Below are 20,426 nucleotides of genomic sequence, written 5' to 3'. Positions count from 1 at the left end.
AAGCTTGTTGTCCCTGCCTTTTTTTTTTTTTTTTTTTTGGTACCGGGGATTGCACTCAGGGGCACTTGACCAACTGAGCCACAATCCCAGCCCCATTTTGTATTTTATTTAGAGACAGGGTCTCGCTGAGTTGCTTAGCACCTCACTTTTTGCTGAAGCTGGCTTTGAACTCATGATTCTCCTGTTTCAGCCTCCTGAGCTGCTGGGATTACAGGTGTGAGACACCATGCCCGGATTTTTCCCTTTTTTAATTTGAGTGCTAGGGATTGAACTCAAGGTCTTGTTCATGCTAGGCAAGTGCTCTACCATTGAGTTACATCTCCAGCCTCTTATTTTGATTTTAGCCTAACAAAACAATGCTTCATTTAAATTCCACATAAATCCTTCCCTTCTTCCAAATCCGTATTACTCTTTGGTAAGAAGACATCTTTTGCTTCCTTGGCTCTGCAGTCTTCCTTGTTATCAATAAGCCAATAAATCTGGCTTTACCAGACAAGAGATTTGTCACAGGTGGGCTTTAGCTTACTGGGATAATTAAGATGGATGACACAAATAATATGGTTCCCAAAGGATATTATGACCTGCATTAGCAAAGCAGCCCCAAACAAAGAGAAAACTAGATTATGAGAAAATAGGCAAATCATAATGCAACAACAAAGACTTATTGTAAAAAGGATACTGAACAGAAGAACGATGTGTGTTTCAGCTACAAACTGGGCTTGGCTGCTTCCATGAATGTAATTCTGGTTCAAGGAGAAAAAATGGAATCTTTAAATATACATTAAATTCTAGCATCCTACCTTAAATGGGCTATTTAAAATTCTATGAAATTATTAATTTCACTTGATGTATATATTTCGAGTCTATAACATCCATCAGTAAATAAATGACTTCTATAAAAGCCATTCTGTATTATTATCTATTTTTACATGTATGCATGATATTGAGGATCAAACTTGATTTTCAGACAGGGTCTCACTAAGTTGTGGAGGCTGGCCTTGAACTTTTGATATTTTTGCCTCACTCTCCTAAACTGCTAGGATTACAAATGTGTGCCATGATCCCTGGCCTATTTGCCTTTTGATTGTACATGTATTTGCACTAACAAAATACATGAAAAAACTAGTATTCAAGTGTTCATAATGTAGACTTCATAAAGACATGTACCATGCTATTCTTGGTTATCAATATATCTGATATTTCTGAGCATATTGATTACAAACAGTAGATGCTCAAGTGCTTGATTAATTATTCTATTTAGCTTAAGACTTGACTCTCATTAGTAGACAACTTAGTTAAAAGGGCTCACCAGGTAGGATATGGAACTTCCCACTTTTAAGAGCATTGCATCATCTTATCAGTGACTGAAGCTTGTTAATCCAGAGAGATTGAAAAGTAAAGAAATCTGAGACTTCCCTTACCACATGTCCTGTGTGTGGATTCTTATGAGCATATGGTGGTCCTCTAATATGGTTCCACATTTGACCAGATGTCATAGCAAGCACAAAACACTAGGAGACAACAACAACAACAAAAAACAATGAAATATTCATGGTCAAGGGGGTCCCACCTTGATTAGACTACTAGGTATAATAAAAAGTACATCTGTTCAAATAATACACAAAATAATTTTCAGATAAATAAAGGTTCATCAATGTCTAAAAAATTGTTTTTAAAAATTATAACCAAGCTGACAAATTTCAAAATTGAATATTGAAAAGACTTTTTAGAAGAATATTTTTTAAAGAGCTGCAAATTTTCAGAGATGACATTCTCATGTTTAGGTTGAATAAAAAGCAGATACATTCTACTCTTTGAAGGTAGGGCCATCCTAATGAGATAATGGAGGAAATACACTGATCATAAGGCAGAAAATAAAAAGATATAAAATCATTTCCCTCAGGTAAGAAATAAATGAAATGCTTCTTATATAAATGAAAGCTAAACTAAAAATACATCATTAGGAGTTTTATCAAAATTATTTTTTCTTCTAAAATTCACTCACCAAAGCTGCAAAAGCCCATCCAGTTTTATTAAAGAGAAATTCCATATTACTTCTTCGAAGATACACAAGTCCACCAATAACAGCCAAGAGCAATCCCAACATAAGGGGACCAGCATAATTTGGGGGTCTAATTACTCTAATCTAATGGAAAGGAGATAAAAACATTTTAAAGTATAAAATTTATTTACTAATTAAATAATAATGAAAAGAAAGTTAGTGTGGTTATTTTCAGAAAAACATATTTTTCCTTTATTCTAATCAAAACAGTCTATACAGTATCTTAAAATGGGATGGAAGAAGTATAGTATTTTGTTTAGTCACAATATAACATCTAATTAAGAAGGATCAGACAAGTTCTGCTAGATAGCTCATAGACTTATGAAGTCCAAGAGAGTGGTTTCTATGTTGAATTCAATAGGGTAACAGAGCATGTTCTGTAATTTCAGGATGATTCTATTAAATGCTACTCATAAGTAACGGCCTTTTTTATTGGTTCTTTTTAGTTATACATGACAGTAGAATCCATTTTGATATAATTATATAAGCATGGAATATTTATTATATTATAATAAGGACCCCATTCTTATGGATAGACACAATGGTAGGATTCACTGTGGTGGGCAAAGTAACTGTCTACAAGTTAGGGAAACTTACATTGACATCAGTTCTGTCTGCAATCCACCGGGCAATCTGTTCAGCCGAAAAGCCTCTCACCTGTAACTCATATGTATCACCCCGTTTGGGTTTCCCTTTTGCAGGAAAGTTGATGAAAGTTGGAGCTGAATTCATGTTTAGCTGAATAAAGAGTAGTTCATGGAAATATTAGTTACCAAACAAATAATCTTAATAGAACTAATGTTAAAAAAATAGGTATTTTAGGTTTAGACAGGTTAAGTGATTTAACTAAGGAAAAGGGTAGATGAGGATTCAAACACAGGCTGTGTGTGACCTTAACTATTATACTTTAAATAAAATTTGAACTTCTAGTTTAAAAATATACATTTTACTCCATTATATTGGGAAACTTCAAATACAGAGATATTTTAATCTGTTCAGAGAGAATATGCAAAAATACATTCATGACCACTGAAATGGTCATATGTAGCTGAAGCAAGCTCCAAATAAAATACTTTCTCAATTTGAAGAAAATGAGATCAGGATAATGCTCAAAAATTGTAGTGAAACCAATACAAAATGGTAGCCATATGCTACAATAGTCAATTCTAAGGAAGTTTCATAAATGTTTACTGATGAGCATCACATTTCACTACTCTCATCATGAGACCATATACTTGAAAAGACAACACTGGAATTTCTAAGGGAAAAAAAAAACAACCCATTATATCTTTCCTAACTTGATCACTATACTTGTGGGAAAGAGAAAGTCTGACTAAGCCCTGGGGACATATCCTGACTAACAGATGCAAGCCTTCAGATCCCCTCAATGGAGACTAATCCTAAAATAGAGACTGTTGTAAAAAACAATGATAGTTGGTCATGTTGGCACATGCTAATAATCACAGTGACTCACAAGGTTGAGACAGGAGGATCACAAATTTGAGCCCAGCCTGGGCAATTTAGTAAGAACTTATTCAAAATAAAGAACAAAAATGACAAGAAAAAAATGGCAAGGAGTGGGCTGGGGATATAGCTCAGTTGGTAGAGTGCTTGCCTCACATGTACAAGGCCCTGGGTTCAATCCCCAGCACCACCAAGAAAAAAACAAAAAAAAAGGCAAGGAGTGTAGCTCAGTGGCAAAGTGCCCCTGGGTGGTTCAATCCCCAGTACCACACACACAAAAAACCCCACAATTATAGCTTTAAAATATTAGTCAATAAGATAATAAAACTCTTTTGCTTTGGTTCTGTACTAACCCTTTATGTAATAACCCTCCCTCAATGGTTTTCTTTTTTGGTACCTGGGATTAAACCTAAAGGTGGTTAATCACTGAGCCACATCCCCAACCCTTTTCATTTTTTTATTTCAAGACAGGGTCTCACTGAGTTGCTTAGTGTCTCACTGAGTTGCTGAGGATGGCTCTGAACTTGTGATACTCCTGCCTTAGCCTCCTGAACTGCTGGGAATACATGGTTGCACCATCATGCCCCACTTTTTTTTTTTTTCCCGCAATACTGGGGAGTAAACCCAGGGACTCCCATATGCTAGGCAATTATTTTGTTGTTGTTTGGTACTGGAGATTGAACCCAGGGGCTCTCTAACACTGAGTGGTATTGCCAGCCCCTTTTATTTCTTATTTTGAAACACTCTTGAGATTGGCCTCAAACTTCTGATCCTCCTGCACCAGCCTCCTGAGTCACTGGTTTTATAGACATGCACTAGCATGTCTGACCCCTTTTTGGTTTTTTAAAATTTTAATATGAGGCAGGACTTTGGTAAGTTGACCAAGATGGTCTTAAACGTGTAATCCTCTTGCCTCAGTCTCCTGAGTAGCTGGGATAACATATGGGCACCACCACACTAGATTATAACAATAACCTTTTTAAATATTTTTTTGTAGCTGTACACAATAACTTTTATTTATTTTTATGTGGTGCTGAGGATCAAACCCAGGGCCTTGCACATGCAAGGCGAGCGCTCTACCGCTGAGCCATAACCCCAGTCCCAACAATAACCTTTTAACAGTACATTGCCAGGTTTTCCCCATAAGGCAAGAGGGTATACTGACTAGTGGATATGATTATTTTGGTCTCTTTGACTGCAAAATATGGTGAATTAATAGATTAGCCCTTTTGTTTCCAATGTTCATGTATTTTTATGATGTGGCAAAGTACACAATATCTCCAGAAGTAGATGAAATCTGGCAACACTGGTAAAATTAAATTTTTGTGCCTGAAAAGCTAAGTATGAGATCTTGCAAAGTGTTCACTCTAACAAATACTGTCCAATTTTTTTTAAGAGAGAGTGAGAGAGGGAGAGAGAGAGAGAGAATTTTTAGTATTTTATTTTTTATTTATCGGCGGACACAACATCTTTGTTTGTATGTGGTGCTGAGGATCGAACCTGAGCTGCACCCATGCCAGGCGAGCACGCTACCACTTGAGCCACATCCCCAGCCCAATACTGTCCAAATTTTAAGCCAAACTCTTCAACTCTTTGTTTACTTAAACCACCTTTCGAATTTTGAAAATGTGTGTATAAAAAGCTAAATAATTCCACAAATGTATATGCTACCATTCTTAAACCTCTAAAATGGGGGCCTGGGGTTGTGGGTCAGTGGTAGAGTGCTCGCCTAGCATGCACAAGGCACTGGGTTTGATCCTCAGCACCACATAAATGTAAAATAAAGATATTGTGTCCACCTAAAACTTAAGATGCTAGGTGCCATGGAATACACCTATAATCCCAGGAACTCAGGAGGATGAGGCAGGAGAATACCAAGTTTGAGGCCAGCCTCAAACTTAGTGAGGCCCTCAGTAACTTAGTAAGACCCTGTCTCAAAATAAAAAATAAAAGGGGCTGGGGGTTGGGGATGTAGCTCAGTGGTAAAGCACCCCTGGGCTAAATTCTTAGTAAATACAAAAAAAAAAAAAAAAAAACATTCAAGGTAGAAGAAATTTGGTTTTTTATTTTTACAAATCATTAACAGAAGCTATGTGTCTCTTAGGGGGCTGGGGATATAGCTCAGTTGATAGAGTGCTTGCCTCACATGCACGAGGTCCTGGATTCAATCACCAGCACCACAAAAAAAAAAAAAAAAAAAAAAAAGAAGTTATGTATATCTTGTTAAAATAGTTAAAAATTTTAATTTCTAAAACAATCCCATCTTCAACAGTAGAGAATAAGAAAATGATTTCTTTCTCTCATTCTATTTCCTTCCTTCCTCCCTCCCTCCCCCTCCTTTTCTCTGTGCTGGGGGATTGAACCCAGTGCTTTGTGTTAATTAAGTATGAGCATGTGTTCTATAGCTAAAGTATAAGTTCAGCCCTGAGAAGGCAATTTGTTCCTTTTTTTTACTGGGGATTTAACCCAGGGGCAACTTACCACTAAGCTACATTCCCAGCCCTTTTTAAAAAATTAAAATTTTTTTTCTTGTTTTTGTAGATGGACACAATACCCTTACTTTATTTATTTATTTAAATTTTTTTGTTGTTGTTCATAGATCTTTATTTATATGTGGTGTTAAGAATTGAACCCAGTGCCTCACACATGCCAGGCAAGTGAGCTACTGCTGAGCCATAGCCCCAGCCCCTGTTTATTTATTTTTATGTGGTGCTGAGGATCGAACCTAGAGCCTCCCACATGCAAGGCAAGTACTCTACCACTGAGCTATAACCCCAGCTCCCTCTTTTTAAAAAATTTTTGAGACAGGGTCTCACTAAGTTGCTTAGGGCCTCACTAAATTGCTGAGGCTGGACTTGAACTTGCAATCCTCCAGCCTCAGACTCCCAAGTCTCTGGGATTACAGACATGAACCACCATGCCCGGCCATAGAAGGCAATTTCTTAAACTCTAGAAATTGTTTCCTTTGGTCTAACAAAACCTAAACATACTAACCTTTTATAAATATGCTGATTTTGATTTATGGAGATGGCTGTTTGAGAATATAATATAAATTGCACAATATTTTATTATAAAATAGGCACATTAAGCCATTTTTTTCAACATTTATATGTGCTTAGCAGTAATAGGTACTAGATTTTTCTTTCTTTCTTTCTGTGGTACAGAAGATTGAAACCAGGGTTGTTTAACTACTGAGCCACATCTCCAGCCCTTTTTGTAAATATTTCTTTTTAGTTATAGATGGACACAGTACCTTTATTTATTATTTATTTTTATGTAGTGCTGAGGATCAAACCCAGTACTTCACATGTGCTAGGCAAGTGCTCTTATAACCCTAAACCCTCAGCCCTTTTTTATATTTTATTTAGAGACAGGATCTCACTGAGTTGCTTAGGACCTCACAAAGTTCCTGAGACTGGCCTTGAACTCGTGATCCTCCTGCCTCAGCCTCCTGAGCCACAGGGATTAAAGGTGTGAGCCACTGTGCATGGCTAGGTACTGGATATTGATTGCCATTAAGTAAGTTACTGTATTCTGAAAAAGACTGTCAAAACAAATATAGTTCTATTTCTATAAGATAATGTATGTAAGTATATAACAGAAATAAAAGTAGTGTGACAATACAAAAAAAAGAGGTGACTCACTTTTCATCTGGAGGATTTGAAAAGGTCTAAAGGAAATATCTGAAATCAAGCTTAAAATGTAAGGAGAATTTTGAGAGAGGAAAGGGCAAAGGAAAGAAAGGATACCTCATGTTGTTAGAAATTAACAACCAACGGTGCTGATATAAGATAGTGTGTGAGCTGGATGTGGTGGCGCACACCTGTAATCCCAGCAGCTTAGGAGGCTGAGGCAGGAGGATCCTGAGTTCAAAGCCAGCCTCAGCAAATGCTGAAGCACTAAGCAACTCAGTGAGACCCTGTCTCTAAATAAAATACGAAATAGGGCTGGGGATGTGGCTCAGTGGTTGAGTATCCTTGAGTTCAATCCCCAGGACTCATCCCTCAAGAAAGATAGTGTGTTATACAATGATTATGCCTCATGATTTAGAGAGGCCCTAAGCAACCTAGCAAGACCCTGTCTCAAAATTAAAAAATTAAAAAAAAAAAGGTTGGGGATGTGGCTCAGTGGTTGAGCATCCCTGGGTTCATTCCCAGGTATAAAATAAAATGAAGGAAAAGAAAGAAAGATAAGGAATTCTGACCTTTGTCTATACATCTTTTCTTGTGCTGGGAACTGAGCCCAGGGCATTACACATGCTAAGCACCACACTCAGGGTGTACAGCTCAGTAGTCGAACACTTGCCTACCACAAATGAGGTGTGAGGAACCCAATTCTAAGTTGTATTCCCTACACCACTCAAAAAAAATTAAATTACATGGAATCTAACCAAACTGCTTCATTAAGTAAATAATTTGGGAAATTCTGTGTATTAGAGCCCCTTGTTGGAAAGGAAAATATAACACATATAGCATGTTAAAGTCTCTGAGAATTTCTGTGTTGGTAGACAATTATCCATGAGTTTCCTCCAGTTTTTGCACATTTTTTGGGGGCAAAGTCATTGATTGCCTTTTTGTTCTGGACAATCTTTTCAAGGATATTTGCATAACCTTGGAAGAGAGAGATGGAGCCCCCCTTCGAAGCAAAGGGTAGGTATGTTTAATATCCTTAGAAACATTTGGGTTCCCAGGGATTGGTGGGCCTCTTCCATAATGCATCTCATTGGCCCTCTCTGCATATGCCATTTGGGGCTTGGGGAACCTGTGCAATAAATGTGCTGATTTTCTGAATACTTGCTGTTGTTATGAGTATTAAAGTCCTTTATCTCTGACCCAGGAGTATTATATCTTTTGCCAGCATCCATGAAACTGTGGCAGGTTAACTTGTTAGCTTGAAAGTAGGGTAAAACCTCAGACCCCTCACAGTTCTTGAATCCTGAAGTAAAAAAAAATAGTTTAATGTTTAAACTAGTGTTTTCTAAATTTAAAGATTTCCCTAAGAATTCTATTAATAACTTGTAGAAAAGATTCCAGTATTTTCTAGCAGGAAATATAGAGAGAGTGCTTCATGGAAGGTTAAGAGGACTGGTTAAAAGGCAACTGCAGGGCTGGGGTTGTGGCTCAGCAGTAGAGCACTTGCCTAGCACAGGCAAGGCCCTGGGTTAGATCCTCAGCACCACATAAAAATAAATAAATAAAATAAAATAAAGGTATTGTGTCCAACTACAACTAAAATATATATTTTTTTTAAAAAGGCAACTTGGGCTGCAGTTGTGGCTCAGAGGTAGAGTGCTTGCCTAGCATGCGTGAGGCACTGGGTTCGATCCTCAGCACCACATAAAAAAAAGAAAGTAAAATAAAGGTGTCCACCTACAACTAAAAAATAAATGTTCAAAAAATAAGGCAACTGCTCAAAAAATAAGGCAACTGCATTAGCTGGATTCAATGGTGCATGCCTGTAATCCCAGCTGCTTGGGAGGATAAGGCGGGAGGATCACAAGTTCAAAGCTAGCCTCAGCAACTTAGCAAGGCCCTAGGCAATTTAATAAAAAACTGTCTCAAAAAAAAAAAAAAAAAACCTGGGGATGTGGCTCAGTGGTTAAGTGCCTCTGGGTTCAATTCCTGGTACCAACCCCACCCCCAAACAAAAAAGCAACTGCATTAATTCAAACAAGAGATGATGAGGGCATTGGAATATAAAGGGGCGATATCTATGACAGATGCTGTACAAGAAAATGAAGAAGACAAAAGTGTTTCTAATGATGTGGAACACAGGGAGACCGGAGTTAGGTAGAAGTGGGAGAGATGGGAATTTAATTTGGTACAAAATGAAATTTTGGATTCAGCAGACATTCATGTGAAGATGTATATAGCAAGGAGTTACATGCAGATTTTTAAAAATTCAATTATACTAAGTAGAACATGTTCAACTATGAGTTAGACAAACTTATAAACAAAGACAAAATTGAATCTATGTCCCTGAGTGTTTATATATAAAAGGAAAGAACTAATAGAGGCTAAGTTGAGGATACAGATGTGAAACCTCATGACTGCAAAGCAGAAGGGTATGGTATCCAGTCCACAGGAAAAAGGCTCATCTTTGAATAACAGGAAGGATCTTTTCCACTAACACAAGAGGCAAGAGGATAAAGGCAGGTTGAACTAAGGACTTCAGTAGTATATAATGGTGACATAATGGTAGCATTCATGCTTTCATTTAAAGATTACTTTATAAATTATTCACTTGAAATGGTTAAAATGGTAAGTTTTTTATTATGTATATTTTACCACAATAAAATATGTGAAAGTTAGGGCTGGGATTGTGGCTCAGTGGCAGAACGCTTGCCTAGCACGTGTGAGGCACTGGGTTTAATCGTCAGCACCACATTAAAAAACAAACAAACAAACAAAAAAACCCAGATAAATAAAGGTATTGTGTCCATCTATAACTAAAAATTTTTTAAGGGCTGGGGATGTGGCTCAAGTGGTAGCGCGCTCGCCTGGCATGCGTGCGGCCCGGGTTCGATTCTCAGCACCACAAACAAACAAAGATGCTGTGTCCGCCGACAACTAAAAAATAAATATTAAAAACTTCTCTCTCTCTCTCTCTCTCTTTAAAATTTTTTTTTTTAAAATGTATAAGTTAAATATATGTATATTACTTGATTACTACCCAATTTCCACATTCTAACAGATTAGCACTAATTATTACCTTTTATGCTTAGCTCAAGTTTAGCTTTTAGTTCACCAACTATTCTAAATCTTAACCTAAGAGCAGTCCTATTTAAGTTCTTGTAGTCAAGTGATAATGCATTCTACTTTATTCATATTTTAATTATTCCTATAAGAGAATAAAGATCTTACCATCTGAAATACATCAGAGCCTTCATCAAAATCCACCATGGCAAAAAATATTCTGTTGGTAAATGCACTGGAATATCGCCAAGAGTTTGCTAGGATCTGGAATTCTTCATCAGCTTGCCTGGATGCAATCAGATTTGTGAAGACAACATTTAAAACAATTTCCAAAATCAATCTAGTTCATTAGCAGTAAAAAAGCACAGTTCAACTAAGCATTTTTTTCAATGGGAGAAATATTAAAAATCATTGACTTACATCAAGCTCTGCTGACAAAGTTAGGATAAACCTTGTTTGGCCTAAGAGAAGCCTTATCCCAAGTGTTGGAGATTTCCGAGAAATTAGTAATTACCACACTACATTTCATACTTTGAACCTGTTTTTTATTCTAATACTCTTTCAGTAATCACTGGAAAAATCTAGGTATTTGTCTCTACACCAATTTTGAGATGGGGTCTTGCTACATTGTCCATCCCAGCCTCAAACTCCTGGGCTCCAGCTATCCTCCTGCCTCAGTATCCCCAGTGTTAGGACTTCAGGCTTACACTGCTACACCCAGTTTCTATACTTTCCTGTTGGTAGTGCTGGGGATCCAACCCAGTGCCCAAGTGCTCAATCACCAAGCTACATCCCCAGCCCTATCAATAATTTTTAATACCCTAAGTTATTTCTAAGAATTCAAAGATAAGGTAAAAGTATTTTCCCCAGAGAATGAGGAAATACAGTACTAATCCACTTAAAAAATATAAAGATGCTACTTGATAAAAAATACAATCAGATGAATTATTAGGACCAAAGATAAGCCTATGGAATTAAGATTAATTAAAACCTTAAGTCATCTTTGACTTTTCCCGTATCTCCCATACACTTTCAGTTTGTAAGATGTGTCAATCATTTATTTGTGATTAACTTTCCTATTTGTTTCTTTTAGTGCTGGTGAACCCAGGGCCTTGTGCTTGCTAACCACAAATTCTACCACTGAATTACAAACATCCCCAGCTACTCGTGTTTATTGCTATCATCTAGGGTCAGAACCTTAATATCTAATAGGATATTAAAATACTAACTCTATTTTCTCTTTCTGTAATCATTCTTACACTGTAATATACAGTGTTCTTCTTAAATTACTAATATCCTGAAACTCTTCCTCTTCTCAGAAACCATTATTACTGCTATATTGCCTTTCAAATAGTCTCCAAACTCTTTCTATTTAAGGTTATCACCTAACTCTGAATAGTGCATCTAGCTTTTATTTGGTCATATTATTAACCAATATCAAACAGGATTCCTTGATTCCAGCACCTATCTCTGTATTCATGAGCACATCAGTGCTTCCAACCATAATATCCTGCCTCTATCTAAATCTGATCTGTTTCTATAATCCTAGAACAAGTCCTACGTCCTCCATTACAACAATCCTAACCTAACCACTCCTGTTATGTGTGTTTCCTGAAATTTTATAGTATTCATGATACATAAGGTTCACCTTGCTAGGTGTGGTGGTGCATGCCTGTAATCCCTGCTACTTAGGAAGCTGAGGCAGGAGTATTAATGCAAGTTTGAGGCTAATCTGGGCAATTTATTGAGACCCTGTCTCAAAAATATAAAAAGGGCTGGAAATATAGCTCAGTGGTAGAACATCCCTGAATTCAATTTCCAGTACTTGAAGAAAGCAAAAATGTTCCTCTGGTACTTAATCATAGATTGCCTTATAATGCCAGCTAAATTTTCATGTGTGTATCTCAATTCCCTAACCCAATGATAACAGTAAGAAGTCTTTCCTGACAGCATAAAAACTACAGTATTATTCATATTGCAGTTGCTTAATTTTTTTTTTTTTTTTTTTTTTTTGGTACCAGGGATTGAACTGAGGAGCACGCAATCACTGAGCCACATCCCCACTCTATTTTGTATTTTATTCAGAGACAGGGTCTCACTGGGTTGCTTAGTGCCTTGTCATTGCTGAGGCTGGCTGTGAACTCATGATCCTCCTGCCTCAGCCTCCTGAGTTGCTGGGATTACAGGTTTGCCACTGCACGCGGCCTTAAATTTTATTTGTTGAATGAGTTTAAGAAATTGTGAGTTAATTTTATTAATTAATTAATTTCCAGGGGTTGAACCCAGGGGCACTTTACCACTGAGCTATATCCCTAGTTCTTTTTATTTTTTAATTTTGAGACAGGGTCTCGCTAATTTACTAAGAGTCTCACTAAGTTGCTAAGGGTAGCCTAAATTTGCGATCTCCCTGCATCATCCTCCTTAGTGGCTGGAATTATAAGTGTATACCACTGCATCTGGCAAATATGAGTTAATTTTAAATTTTATCTTATAGAAAGATACCAGTAAAACAGTGGTTAGTAAGGATTCCATTAATTTGCATTTAATATGGAATGATGAAAGAGTTTGTATTTATACTCTGACATTTTTGTATACTTCTGATTGCTACTAAGTAAACTGAATTAGAAGTATTTCTTTTTTAAAATATTTTTTTAGTTGTAGTTGGACACAATACCTTTATTTTATTTATTTTTATATGGTGCTGAGGATCTAACCCAGTGCCTCGCATGTGCTAGGCAAGTGCTCTACTGCTGAGACACAACCCCAGCCTCCCTATTTCTTTTCTTTTTAATATTTTTGATGTTGATGAACCTTTACTTTAATCATTTATTTGTATGCAGTGCTGAGAATCAAACCTAGTGCTTCACACATGCTAGGCAAGTGCTCAATTAGCCCAATTAGAAGTATTTCTAAAGTTTATTTAGAGTTAATACCTACTCCTTTTCCTTCTTCTATTTACTTTTAATTTATACCCAGCATTCATCCCCCAAAATAAGCACTATGGAGCCAAATACCTTGACTAGCCCCTATCTCCAGTGAGAAAATGCTTTCAGTTAACAAGGTATATAGGCTGCCAGTACTTGGAAAGATTTCAAGTTTTTACTGAACTAGTTTTACATAGAGGAGCTTTGCCATTTTATTTAAAGTAAATTCCCAGGTTAGATATACTGATCTAAAAATATGAGTAGGGCTGGGGATGTGGCTCAAGCGGTAGCGCGCTCGCCTGGCATGTGTGCGGCCCGGGTTGGATCCTCAGCATCACATACAAATAAAGATGTTGTGTCCACCAAAAACTAAAAAATAAATATTAAAAAATTATCTCTCTCTCTCTAAAAAAAATAAAAAAATAAAAATATGAGTAAACACTGGGTGACATATGCCTATAGTTCCAGTTACTCAAGAAGCTGATTGAGCCCAGGAGTTCAAGGACAGCCTGGGCATCACAGTCCCTTAAAATAATGAGAAAATATGCCAGGTGCAGTGGCACACCTGTAATACCAGCAGCACTGGAGGCTGAGGCAGGAGGATTGCCAGTTCAAAGCCAGCTTCAGCAAAAAAAGGCACTAAGCAACTCAGTGAGACCCTGTCTCTAAATAAAGTACAAAATAGGGCTGGAGATGTGGCTCAGTGGTTGAGTGCCCCTGAGTTCAATCCCAAGAGAGAGAAAATATGCATCTGTATGTAAAAAAGACACTAAAAAATTAAAAGCTAATTTATTTTACAGTATCTATCATTTTTAATTGTCAATGGTGTTTTTGTTTAAGAGACTAGCAATCTTTATCCCTAAGATCATTCATAAACAGTACAATAAAATCAGTAAACCATTATTTGATAAAAATTTAAGTGAGATGAGTTTCCATCACCAAGGTTGATAATCACCACAAAATAGCAGAGAACAAAGAAACAACCCTAAATCATACATCTTTGGCTTTTAAAATTATTTTAATTGGGTTGGGGTTGTAGCTCAGTGGTAGAGCACTTGTATAGCACATGTGAGGCACTGGGTTTGATCCTCAGCACCTCATAATAAATGAATAAATAAATAAATAAATAAAATTAAGTTATAAAAAATTATTTTAATTGACAAAAAATAACTATATATTTATGTATAGTGTGACATTTTGATATACATATACATTGTGGAATTATTAAATCAAGCTAACACATCACCTCACTTACTTATTCTTTTGGAATGAGAACAATTAAAATATACGTTTAGTAATTTCAAAATATACAATGCATTATTATTAATTGTGGTCACCATGCTATAACTATAGATCACTAAAACTAATTTGTCCTATCTAAATGAAACTAATGATATCTGTACATAAATATAACAGATGTATATAAAGAGTCTCAGCTTGGAGTAAAAGTAGAACTTGAAGTGTTGACACCAGTCCACAGCCTTGTAGCTCAACACCACAGACAGTGCAGTTTCTGTAATCTGCTTTGCATGACTCCCGAATGAAAACAAAGGATGAAGTCACTCCCCTCTCTGAAATCTCAGGACCTGCCCATTTCTGTGAATTTTGAAGCTAAACTAAATTTTGGTACCATACCAACTGGAATATAAGCTCTTAAAATAATGTTTCAAGACTGTTTTTTGCAAGATCAGACTTGTAGATAAGTTGTTATTAATAAGTTGCTGAGAAAATTTGGCGATTAGAATATGAAGGAAAATGCTTTATTATTGATTTTTGTTTGTTAAAGGATTGTGAAGTAAATTTTCTTCAGTTAATTATGAGGTTAAGTTAAATTGCAATTTAGTTGTTTGCTTAAAGATTAACTGTTCTTTTTTTTTTTTTTTCCTCCAAAGTATATTATCTCAACACTTGTTATGTTGTCGAAAGCGCTGGTTTACTGGCTGATGTAACACTGACTATGAATACATGGGACCACCACTTTAGCAGGGGTTGATTTGGTGATATATCTCTAGGTTCTTGTTATGGTACCACTACTTGCAAGTCATGAATCTGTTTTGAGAATTCTCTCCATCTCCCCAAATAAGAACTTCTCAGAATAACAACTGCATTACTTAGAATCGAATCTAAACCTGAAACTGGTGCTTCTAGTGTTTGAGTGTTGTGCCCTCAACATTCCATCCCATGGGATTTTAGAAAGACAACTTGTAGATCAGTGCTGTGTCTTCACAGTTCTGGTGAATAACCCTCAATGTTGGTGTTACTTACCTTTGATGCCTCTGAATATATTTTATTGACTAGATCAAAATTGTGTTCTTAAATCAAAATTTGAGAATTCTATTTTTAATATTTATTTGTTAATAAATCACTATACAGTATGCTCTCTCAAGTTCTTAAGTCTTGCAATTTATATTCTTAATGTTCAGGCTCAGCTAAAGAACTGACTTTGTACTTCAATTACTGGGAACATTGGTTTCCAACTTAGATTAACTGAAATTTGCTGCTGACATGTTGAGTTTGTTCTTTAAAAAATATTTCTTATTTCTGTCTTTTCTCCCATCTTAGAAGAACAGACCTAACTAGTGAATGTATTAAAGAAAATTCATCTATTTAAGAGTTGACTTTAAAAGTTTAGTTTTTTTTACTTTATAAAACTGTGAATATGAGTATGCCAGCAGCATACAATGTAAACTGTATTACTTAAATAAATTTCACTTTCTCTTTGAGCCTAGGCCTTTTGAAATCTATCTAAACTTGTCTTGAAATATAGTCTATGCTTATGATTATAACAGAAACATCTTTTTGCATGATAAAAATTACTTTGATTACAAAAGGCATATTCTTTGGCTTCAGCAATGAGGAAATGTAATGATTATTTTAATATCTATTAAATATTTAACTATAAAAAAAAGAAACCAATGACCCTTTGATCAACATCTCCCCCTTCCCCATCTCACCTGCATTCCTTTGATAACCATCACTCTAGTTTTGCTTCTCTAAGTTGGACTGCTTTTTTTTGGGTGGGGGTAGCAGAAATTAAACCCAGGTAGTGCTTTTTTAATTTTCAAGACAGGGTTACAGCCTCACTAAGTTGCTGATGTTGGCCTCAAATTTGCAATCCTCCTGCCTCAGCCTCCTGAATCACTGGGACTACAGGCATGCACTACTACACCCAGCTGTTAGACTTTTTAGGCTCTATATGTGAGACCACAGAAATCTTTGTTTCATAAAAAGTCCCCCATTTATTCATATTCCAAATTAGTATGAAGCCATCATTATTGCATTAATAAATATCTCAAATTCGGGGTAGACCACTTAAAATTTGGGGTGCTAGTGTCTTCCAAAAATGGAAGAATATTTGATTTACCTACTTTTGGGGATTATTATATTAAAATAGGAGTATGAAATTAAAAGTATATATAAATAATAAAATACTACATTGATGCTACTGGCACATAGTAATACATATGATGGCTACAATACTTTATTCTTACTCCCCCTCCAATACATACAACCAAAAATTTATATAAAAGAGCAGTAGTATTATGTTACTACAGATATCCTAACAAGGCATGTTGTTTATACTAATTTGGTTCTTCTGGGATTGAGAAATGGTTAAAATCTTATGAGTTATTTATTTTAATGTGTAGTTGAAAGTTCATACTTGCAAACGACACACTGTCTATGAAGTTGGAGAGCAGTGAACATGACAATAACGGAGTAATTTCTTGGTGGGGCTTTAACAAGGCGACGGAACTTGTCTCCATTCATTCTTATTACAGGTCTTTTATTGGTCCACTCCATCAGCTGGCTAACCTTTTCAGATAACACCATCTAAAAAAAAGTGAGCATACTGTTAATATTCTCAACTTGGCATTTAAAGTTCAAAATGGTGGCACATGCCTGAAGTCTCAGCTATTTAGGAGACTGAAATGAGAGGGTCAATTGAGCACAGGAGTTTGAGACCAGCCTGAGCCACACAATGAGTCCCCATGTCAAAACAAAACAAATCAAAACAAAACAAAAAGTTACTTTAGCTAGGCAACTTACTTAAAACCAAGACTATCTATCAAGCAGAAGTACACAGAAAATGTGAGAGAACTAAAAACAAAATTGGGTAGTTGAGTCTAACGATAATTATTTTAAAATTTAGAATTTCATAAGACTTAATCAGATATTACAACTTTAATGAGTTACTTATTACTTACCAACAAGAGAAATAATACAAAACCATAAAGCCTTTCATTTGCCAAAGATTGCAAAGAATGTTAAATTAAACTAACTGGCTCATTTCATATAAAATTTTATTTATTTTGGAAAAAACTACAAAGAATACAAACTTGAAAATGAAGAATAAAGTGAGAGGAATTATTCTACATAATTTATTTTTATTATAAAGCTACAATAATGAAGACAATATGGCACTGTTGAAGGTATAAACACAAAGGTTAATAAAACAGAATAAAGAACCCCAGAAGTCTGGTGTGGTGGCTCATGCCTGTAATCCCAGGAACTTGGGAATCTGAGGTAGGAGGATCCTGTTTGAGGCTAGCCACCAGCTGGGGAAACCTGTCTCAAAATAAAATATTATAATAAAGGTTAGGGACTTAGCTCAGCAGCAGATCATTTGCATAGCACGAACAAGGCCCCAATGTTTGATCCCCAGCCCTGCAAAACAAACAAACAATAAAAACAAAAACAAAACCCAGAAATGACCTACCACAAATATATCCAACTGATTTCTGATTTGTACAGAGGTGCAAAAGCAACACAGTATAAGAAGATCCTGTACAATAAGTCATGCAGGAGCAAATGAAAATCCATAGACAAAGATATGAAATTCTAATGAACATAAAATCACATATACCTTGTATAAAACCTAAAATGGATAATATACTTAATTTTATATAAGGTATATATGAAAACATATTTAAATGTTGTATGGACAACATACTTAAGTGTAAATTTTAAAACAAGACCACCTACAGAGCAGGAGAAAATATTTTCAGAACATATCTGACAAAGGATTAGTAGCTAGAATATGTGTTTGTGTATTTTTTTTAATAATACTGGGGATTGAACTTGGGACTTGGGCATTCTACCACTGAGCGACATTCCCAGTCCTTTTTATTTTGAAACGGGTTCTAAGTTACCAAGGCTGGTCTTGAACTAGCAATCCTGCCTTAAATCTTGAGTCACTGGAATTACAGGTGTGTGATGCAGCTCCTGGCTATATTTTAAAAAAACCTATAAAATTCAACACTAGCCAGGTATGGTAGCATGTGCCTATAATCCCAGCTACTCAGGAGGCCGAGGAAGGAGGATTCCCAATTCAAGGTCAGCTTCAGCAACTTAGTGAGACCTTGCCTCAAAATGAAATTAAAGGGCTGGGGATGTAGCCCAGCATGTCTTGGTTCAATACCCAGGGTGCAAAAACAAAAAGAAAACCCCCCAAAACTCAAACATAAAAAACAAATAATTCAATTAGAAAATGGGCAAAATACATAAGATATTTAATTGAGGAGGAACTACAGATGGCAAATAAACATGTGAAAAGATACACAATGAGAGGCCCTGGGTTCAAAATCTAACGCTGGGGAAAAAATAACAGTTCAACATCATCAGCATTACATAAATGCAAATTAAGAACTTAAAGAGACACCACTATATAAATGTTAATAAATAATATATAGTGACAAACCAAACACTGGAGAAACTGAATCTCATACATTGCTGGTGGGGAATGTACTATGGTACAGCCACTCTGGAAAACAATTTGGCTGTTTCTTAAAAAAAAAAAAAAAAATCAAGCAACTAAAGATACTCTTCCCATACAAACCTAGCAATTGCATTGCATTCCTGGGAAACTGATACCAGAGAAATGAAAATTTATGCCTACACACAAATGGAGCTACATTTTGTTTCTTCCTTTTTAAATAGTCAGTCATCATGAGGCAGTGGAAAAGTGGCACATTTAGACAAGGGAAATTTCAGTTCTATATTAAACACCAACATATTCATTTATCCTTTTTTTCATCTCCACTCTTGATATTCAAGAATATAGAAGCCAGGTGCATGCCTGTAATCCTAGCAACTCCAGAGGCTGAGGCAGGAGAATTGCAAGTTCAAGGCCAGTCTCAGCAACCTAGCAAGACTGTCTCAAAAATAAAAAAGGAAAAGGGCAGTTAATGTAACTCAGCGGTAAAGTGCCCCTAGGGTTCAATCTCCACTACCAAAAAAAAAAAAAAAAAAAAAGGTAAGGAAAGGATAACAAAGGATGGAAGGCAAGAATATTGAATCTCAAATGTAGATTAATGCTAAGTTATGATTTTGCTCTTCTTTACAGGGGAATGTCTATAAAGGTCTGGGAAATCACGGAGTGGCTTGTCATTCAAAGCATTTGACCAGTTACATTTTCCGTTATCTAAGTCTACTGCTTTACATTCTAAGATACTTTGACATCTGATTCCTTCTTCTAGTCTACTAGCTATTAGACAATAGAAACACACAGTATCTTACCACATAGCCATCATTAAGTTAAATATGTACCGAATTTCTATTTAATGGAACACAGCTGGGAATGGACTTACTTGCATACGTTAACATAAAAGGAAGAAAAATGATTGTACATATAAATACCTACATGGATCAGAAGGTTTTTGTTTTGTTTTGTTTTAGGAACAGAGTAGTAAAATAGATTCTCATAATAACATGATTTGCCTTTAAAGCATGTCTGAATCCAACTAATTCTGAAACTAATTTTATTTCCTTAGTACAACTCTATGAATGATGTGAAAAACTGCATAAAATTAGTTTTAGCCAGGTGTGGTGGTGTACATTTATAGTCCCAGATACTAAGGAGGGTAGGGTGGGAGGAACACTTGAGCACAGGAGTTCGAGACCAGCCTGGGCAATACAGTGAGACCCCCATCTCAAAAAACAAACAAATAATTTTGAAGCATATACAAAATAAGTTCTAGTAAAAGTCACAAAATCAATATTCCACATATGGAAAACCAAATAGACTATAAACTTATAGAGACATATAGATTCTAAACTCAAAGATAAAAATAGATATACACTGGAAAGATTGGTACAACAAATAATTAAAACTCGTGGAACAATGAAACAAGTAGCTGGTAAAGGCTATGGGAAAGAGTGAACCAGGAGGTAGAGAGGCTAAGGGGAACAAGTGGTGATCAAGATAACTTCAAGAATCTGCTAGTTCTTCCCAGCTCAGACAGTATAGTTAACATTTTAAAATATGCATTCTATATTTTAAAG

The 20,426-nt window shown here is 36.0% G+C and overlaps 1 protein-coding gene and 1 non-coding gene across 2 annotated transcripts in view; one reads left to right on the top strand and one right to left on the bottom strand.

Annotated features, from left to right (window-relative positions):
* Positions 1-20,426, bottom strand: part of Magt1 (magnesium transporter 1) — a 39,948-nt gene that overhangs the window by 11,348 nt on the left and 8,174 nt on the right. Inside the window, exons 2-7 of the mRNA XM_077106894.1 lie at positions 16,807-16,976; positions 10,390-10,507; positions 2,660-2,800; positions 2,006-2,146; positions 1,422-1,511; positions 680-743 (exon numbers count right to left, since the gene is read on the bottom strand). Coding sequence (XP_076963009.1) covers positions 680-743; positions 1,422-1,511; positions 2,006-2,146; positions 2,660-2,800; positions 10,390-10,507; positions 16,807-16,976 — 724 coding nt within the window. The remainder of the gene's footprint in view (positions 1-679; positions 744-1,421; positions 1,512-2,005; positions 2,147-2,659; positions 2,801-10,389; positions 10,508-16,806; positions 16,977-20,426) is intronic.
* Trnav-cac (transfer RNA valine (anticodon CAC)) lies at positions 3,647-3,719 on the top strand. The gene has a single exon. It is a non-coding gene; the product is annotated as a tRNA-Val (tRNA).

This window comes from Callospermophilus lateralis, chromosome X (genome assembly GCF_048772815.1).
Source record: "Callospermophilus lateralis isolate mCalLat2 chromosome X, mCalLat2.hap1, whole genome shotgun sequence".
Classification (NCBI taxonomy): Eukaryota; Metazoa; Chordata; class Mammalia; order Rodentia; family Sciuridae; genus Callospermophilus; species Callospermophilus lateralis.
The sequence above is the reverse complement of the archived record's forward strand: the minus strand, read 5'-3'. Positions and strand labels throughout refer to the sequence as shown.